The sequence below is a fragment of the Bufo gargarizans genome, unplaced genomic scaffold (genome assembly GCF_014858855.1).
Source record: "Bufo gargarizans isolate SCDJY-AF-19 unplaced genomic scaffold, ASM1485885v1 original_scaffold_1589_pilon, whole genome shotgun sequence".
Classification (NCBI taxonomy): domain Eukaryota; kingdom Metazoa; phylum Chordata; class Amphibia; order Anura; family Bufonidae; genus Bufo; species Bufo gargarizans.
This window is the reverse complement of record NW_025334426.1, coordinates 188,415-195,278: the sequence shown is the minus strand read 5'-3', so window position 1 is coordinate 195,278 and position 6,864 is coordinate 188,415. Positions and strand designations below refer to the sequence as shown.

General features: G+C 53.2%; 1 protein-coding gene across 5 annotated transcripts; it reads right to left on the bottom strand.

The window, feature by feature from the left end:
- Positions 1–2,603: 2,603 nt before the first annotated feature.
- LOC122923421 (oocyte zinc finger protein XlCOF6.1-like) lies at positions 2,604–6,842 on the bottom strand. Of its 5 annotated transcripts, none has more exons than XM_044274229.1 (3): positions 6,771–6,840; positions 5,695–5,801; positions 2,604–4,852 (listed from the first exon to the last, which is right to left on the bottom strand). In XM_044274229.1, the coding sequence occupies exons 2-3, from the start codon at positions 5,771–5,773 to the stop codon at positions 3,771–3,773; spliced, it is 1,161 nt and encodes a 386-aa protein (XP_044130164.1). In that variant the 5' UTR covers positions 5,774–5,801; positions 6,771–6,840; the 3' UTR covers positions 2,604–3,770. The 5 variants fall into 5 exon arrangements, with proteins under 5 accessions (XP_044130164.1, XP_044130166.1, XP_044130167.1 ...); XM_044274231.1 differs by having other exon boundaries at positions 6,782–6,837; XM_044274232.1 differs by having other exon boundaries at positions 5,678–5,801; positions 6,771–6,785.
- Positions 6,843–6,864: the final 22 nt, after the last annotated feature.

The following is a 6,864-nucleotide window of genomic DNA, read 5'->3' as shown; positions in this document are numbered from 1 at the left end:
TAGAGTCAGCGTGTCAGCAGCCATTGACACTGCATGTGTTATCTATAGAGTCAGCGTGTCAGCAAGCCATGGACACTGCACGTGTTATCTATAGAGTCAGCGTGTCAGCAGCCATGGACACTGCATGTGTTATCTGTAGAGTCAGCGTGTCAGCAGCCATGGACACTGCATGTGTTATCTATAGAGTCAGCGTGTCAGCAGCCATGGACACTGCATGTGTTATCTATAGAGTCAGCGTGTCAGCAGCCATGGACACTGCATGTGTTATCTATAGAGTCAGCGTGTCAGCAGCCATGGACACTGCACGTGTTATCTATGAGTCAGCGTGTCAGCAGCCATGGACACTGCACGTGTTATCTATAGAGTCAGCGTGTCAGCAGCCATGGACACTGCATGTGTTATCTATAGAGTCAGCGTGTCAGCAGCCATGGACACTGCATGTGTTATCTATAGAGTCAGCGTGTCAGCAGCCATGGACACTGCATGTGTTATCTATAGAGTCAGCGTGTCAGCAGCCATGGACACTGCACGTGTTATCTATAGAGTCAGCGTGTCAGCAGCCATGGACACTGCATGTGTTATCTATAGAGTCAGCGTGTCAGCAGCCATGGACACTGCACGTGTTATCTATAGAGTCAGCGTGTCAGCAGCCATGGACACTGCATGTGTTATCTGTAGAGTCAGCGTGTCAGCAGCCATGGACACTGCATGTGTTATCTGTAGAGTCAGCGTGTCAGCAGCCATTGACACTGCATGTGTTATCTATAGAGTCAGCGTGTCAGCAGCCATGGACACTGCATGTGTTATCTATAGAGTCAGCGTGTCAGCAGCCATGGACACTGCATGTGTTATCTATAGAGTCAGCGTGTCAGCAGCCATGGACACTGCATGTGTTATCTATAGAGTCAGCGTGTCAGCAGCCATGGGCACTGCATGTGTTATCTGTAGAGTCAGCGTGTCAGCAGCCATGGACACTGCATGTGTTATCTATAGAGTCAGCGTGTCAGCAGCCATGGTCACTGCATGTGTTATCTATAGAGTCAGCGTGTCAGCAGCCATGGACACTGCATGTGTTATCTATAGAGTCAGCGTGTCAGCAGCCATGGACACTGCATGTGTTATCTATAGAGTCAGCGTGTCAGCAGTCATGGACACTGCATGTGTTATCTATAGAGTCAGCGTGTCAGCAGCCATGGATACTGCATGTGTTATCTATAGAGTCAGCGTGTCAGCAGCCATGGACACTGCATGTGTTATCTATAGAGTCAGCGTGTCAGCAGCCATGGGCACTGCACGTGTTATCTATAGAGTCAGCGTGTCAGCAGCCATTGACACTGCATGTGTTATCTATAGAGTCAGCGTGTCAGCAGCCATGGGTACTGCATGTGTTATCTGTAGAGTCAGCATGTCAGCAGCCATGGACACTGCATGTGTTATCTATAGAGTCAGCGTGTCAGCAGCCATGGGCACTGCATGTGTTATCTGTAGAGTCAGCATGTCAGCAGTCATGGACACTGCATGTGTTATCTGTAGAGTCAGCAGCCATGGATACTGCATGTGATATCTATAGAGTCAGCGTGTCAGCAGCCATGGACACTGCATGTGTTATCTGTAGAGTCAGCGTGTCAGCAGCCATGGGCACTGCATGTGTTATCTATAGAGTCAGCGTGTCAGCAGTCATGGACACTGCATGTGTTATCTATAGAGTCAGCGTGTCAGCAGCCATGGATACTGCATGTGTTATCTATAGAGTCAGCGTGTCAGCAGCCATGGGCACTGCACGTGTTATCTATAGAGTCAGAGTGTCAGCAGCCATGGACACTGCATGTGTTATCTATAGAGTCAGCGTGTCAGCAGCCATGGACACTGCATGTGTTATCTATAGAGTCAGCGTGTCAGCAGCCATGGTCACTGCATGTGTTATCTATAGAGTCAGCGTGTCAGCAGCCATGGTCACTGCATGTGTTATCTATAGAGTCAGCGTGTCAGCAGCCATGGACACTGCATGTGTTATCTATAGAGTCAGCGTGTCAGCAGCCATGGACACTGCATGTGTTATCTATAGAGTCAGCGTGTCAGCAGCCATGGACACTGCATGTGTTATCTATAGAGTCAGCGTGTCAGCAGCCATGGATACTGCATGTGTTATCTATAGAGTCAGCGTGTCAGCAGTCATGGCCACCCGATGTATGATCTGTAGAGTCAGCAGCCATGGACACTGCATGTGTTATCTATAGAGTCAGCGTGTCAGCAGCCATGGATACTGCACGTATCATCTGTAGAGTCAGCGTGTCAGCAGTCATGGCCACCCGATGTATGATCTGTAGAGTCAGCAGCCATGGTCACTGCATGTATTATCTGATGAGTGTCATACATCTGATGATCATGGCTGCCATCTGTAGAGTGGCGTGTCAGCAGTCGTAGTCTTGTGGAAAGTCTTCCCAACCAATGGCACCAACTCAATAACAGCCATGGTTATGGGCCGTCCAACAAGCTCATGTAGGTGTGATGGTCAGGGGTGGGTAGAGTTTAGCTGTGCTGACGCTGGTCCTCGGCCCTGGGTTAGACACGGACTCTCACACATGATGGTTTCACATATTTACTGATACAACAGTCACAGTATAAAAGTGCTTCCGAGAAAACGTACTTAGAGAGCGGCGAGAACAGCAGGTGTAGTGTTCAGTGAGCGGCGGACGCCCATACGGCGGATGCATCGCCCTCTACGAGTACTTATAAATAATAGTGTCATGTGTGACGATCCTTCACGCTAGACCGGAGCTGCAGCTTATGTCCTCAACAACGATCTCAAAAACCAAAGAGCAGGTCTCAGGACCATGGTTGTGTTTACGTTGTGCTCCAGCCATATCTGGAGAACATCTCATGAGTGTACAGGGTTAGTGATGGAGCCAGGGCTGGAGGTATGCGACACATGATTCCCACCCCCCAGACAAAAGTCATGGCGTCGGGGACAGAAGGTGTGGACTCTCCAGAGTTCTGCTTCCCACCTTACACATCCCTATCCACAATCCAACAGGATGTCACTAAACGAAATACTGGGATGTAGGCCTGTACAGGAATCCGCTGCAGGACTCACCGTCTCATGTGAACACAGGCTAGAGTCAGATACTGCACGCAGTGCCGCTGGGAACCTCCACCTGTTCTCCACATGACACCTGCAGTGAGTGGTCACCTAGCAGGCCTCCTCATGTACCAACCACACAGGAAGTCTCTGCTGACCTCTTCTGCCCCCTTGACTCTTGTCTGGGATGACGGGACATGCACAAACCATCTGGAACACACGCCCCGGACTCCCCCATGTAAAGCAGCAAAGGCTGACGGGTCAAAGTTTAGCAGAGAACTGACTAGGTTAGACATGGTTCACTGGCTGAGATAGTGGCATGCAATCAGGACTACACAGCTTAGGACAGCGACTCTACCCGAGACTGCCGACGGGCTTAGGCTTCCAAGCTAACCATCAAGTATAAATAGTGGGGGAGGGGAGGGACAGGCACACCATACGGCAATAAATGACCTGAAGTGAGTGCACAATGAGGAAACGGATGGGGCAGTCACGGGGGAGGGGTCTTCTAGACTTCTGCATTAGCACCGCGAAGTTCAGGACCTCAGCTTGTTGACGAGGGTGGTTCACACCCTATACAAGTTGGGCCATTATGCAAGTTCCTTCTTTCCTATGCAATCCTCTTTGGAAGGGGGTGACCCCAACAGTTCTCTCTGGTGCACCGACAGCACCAAGAACACTATGCAACCTCTCACATCATGGCACGAAGCGCCAGGTGACTGTCTGGAGTATGTGTCCTCTGGTGGATGAGGAGGTGGGAACTTTGGCGGAAGCTCTTTCCACATTCTGCGCAGGTGTATGGCCGCTCGCCGGTGTGCACCCTCTGATGTGTCACCAGTGAAGAGTTGCGGCTGAAACACTTTCCACAATCATTACACACAAATGGTTTCTCTCCGGTGTGGATGCGCTGGTGGATGACCAGGTAGGAGCTCTGGCTGAAGCTCTTCCCACACTCTTTACAGGTGTAGCGCTTCTCTCCACGATGGACGCGGTGGTGACGGTTGTAGTCAGAACTGTGGATGAAGCCCTTACCGCACTCAATGCATATATAAGGCTTCTCGCCCGTGTGGGTCCTCTGGTGGGTCACCAGGGTGGAGTTACAGCTGAAGCTCTTCCCGCAGCGCAGGCAGGTGTAGGGCTTCTCACCGGTATGGATTCGCTGGTGAGTTACCAGCTGAGAACTCCTCCGGAAACACTTACCACAATCGGTACAACTGAAGGGTTTCTCGCCGGTGTGCGTCCTCTTGTGCCGTAGATAGGCAGACTTGTAACGGCTAGTTTTCCCACACTCCACACAAATATACTTTTTGTCCTTCGAGTCCGTGTCCTGCAGGATTTTAATTGCTTTAAAAGCTTTTAGGCGTTGATCTGAGGAGTGTGAGCGCCCCCTGGGGGAGGCCAAGTGCTCGGCGTGATCTTCAAAGGGAATGTCCTGTGTGTCATAACCGTAAGAGCTTTCAGCCATCTGAAAAGCGACGGTCTCCTCCACCCCAGTCTCCCTGCGGGACGACTCCCGCTCGCTGGCCAAGCTCTGCAGATGGGCTATGATGTTAGACAGCTTGCTCGTCCCTTTGCCGCTGGGGCCCGCTTTGGCTGAGCTGCTGTGAGGTGAGCAATTCTTCTTCTCAGAATCAAAGAAGCTTTCCTCGCTCTCTTCACCTGGAGCCGACTGAGAAATGTCGTCAACGTCGTCGTGACAGTCTAAGAGCACGCCGCACTGCTGGATGTACAACGTGTTCTCGTCTTCAGCTCCATTCATCGGCCCAAACGCGTCTGCAGAGGGAGAAGATGATGTCACTGGTGTACAGCGGAGCATCGTCCCTGCAGACACTTCTCATCACTTGTGTCCCTCCTCTATCCTGGCCCTTCACCCCCATCCCTCCTCAATCTATGCCCTTTGCCCCTATCCCTCCTCTATCCATGCCCTTCACCCCTATCCCGGCCATTCACCCCCATCCCTCCTCTATCCCTGCCCTTCATCCCATCTCTTCTCTATCCCTGCTCTTCGCTCCCATCCCGACCCTTCACACCCCTCTCTCCTCTATCCCTGCCATTCACCCCCATCCCTTGTCTATCCCTGCCCTTCGTCCCATCTCTTCTCTATCCCGGCCATTCACCCCCATCCCTTGTCTATCCCTGCCCTTCGTCCCATCTCTTCTCTATCTCGGCCATTCACCCCCATCCCTCGTCTATCCCTGCCCTTCGTCCCATCTCTTCTCTATCCCTGCTCTTCGCTCCCATCCCGACCCTTCACACCCCTCTCTCCTCTATCCCTGCCATTCACCCCCATCCCTCCTCTATCCATGCCCTTCGCCCCTATCCCTTGTCTATCCCTGCCCTTCGCCTCCATCCCTCCTCAATCCCTTCGCTCCCATCCCGACCGTTCACACCCCTCTCTCCTCTATCCCGGCCCTTCGACCCCATCCCTCCTCCATCCCGGGCCTTCATCCCCATCCCTCCTTCACCCGCATCCCTCCTCCATCCCTGTCCTTCGCCCCCATCCCTGCAGCCACCACTAGGGGGAGCTCCCTACATATTGTAACTTCCCAATGACAGCAGGGGGCGATCCCCTTTCCCCGCCCCCACCTCCTGACTTACTCATCTCATCTCTCTACCTGTGTAAGGTATGGGGCAGTCATCGTCGTCTGAGCCGGGAGGGTCCCACATGTGTGCGGCTTCTCTCCGCTCGCTCATGGCCTCTTCCTAGGACTGGAGGCGAGAGCTGACAGCACAGAGACGTATCAGTGCACGGGACAACTCTTCATCCCCCCCCCCAGCATACGCGGGGTTAACCCTCTGTACACTCTCTATACGCCACCAGCACACACAGGGGTTAACCCTCCGTACACAACCGGCACACAAGGAGTTAACCCTCATTACACACACACCACCGCTCACACGGGGTTAATCCTCTGTACATCCCCCCTTCCCCTGCACACAAGGGGTTAACCCTCATTACAACCACTGCATACAATGGATTAACCCTACGTACACCCCCCAATCACACAAGGGGTTAATCCTCTGTACACCCCAGCACACAAGGGGTTAACCCTCCGTAGTCGTCCACACCCCCCGCACACAAGATGTTAATCCGCTATACAGCACACCAGGGGTTAACCCTCCGTACATGCCAATCACACAAGGGGTTAATCCTCTGTACACCCCAGCACACAAGGGGTTAACCATCCGTAGTCGTGTCCCCCCTCCACACACAAGGGGTTAATCAGCTATACAGCACACCAGGGGTTAACCCTCTGTACACCCCCAATCACACAAGGGGTTAATCCTTTGTGCACCCATGCACACAAGGGGTTAACCATTTTTGGTCTCCCCCCCCCCACACACACAAGGGGTTAATCCGCTATACAGCACACCAGGGGTTAACCCTCCGTACACCCCCAATCACACAAGGGGTTAACCCTCCCTACACCCCCAAGGGGTTAATCCGCTGTACACCGCCAGCACACCAGGGGTTAACCCTCGTACACCCCCCCAGCACACAAGGGGTTAATCCTCTGTACATCCCCCCGCACACACGGGGTTAACCCTCCCTACACCCCCAAGGGGTTAATCCCCTGTACACCCCGGCACACACGGGGTTACCCCTCCGTACACCCCCGCACACACGGGGTCTCCCGGGCACAGCGCAGGGGCGGGCAGGGCTGGGGCAGTTATAGGTTATTGTTATTACCTGAGCGTTACCTTGATGGGATTTGCACAGGGAGGCTCCATTCACCGGAAGCAGCTCCAGCGCCCCGCCTCTTCCGGTGCGGTGTCCCGCCTCC

Bases quoted from the DNA above. Each gene is read 5' to 3' on its own strand.
- LOC122923421 (XM_044274229.1), bottom strand. From the start codon at position 5,773: ATGAGCGAGCGGAGAGAAGCCGCACACATGTGGGACCCTCCCGGCTCA. The intron at 4,853-5,694 runs GTAGAGAGATGA...CTCCCTCTGCAG, and splicing joins CTGCCCCATACCTTACACAG to ACGCGTTTGGGCCGATGAAT.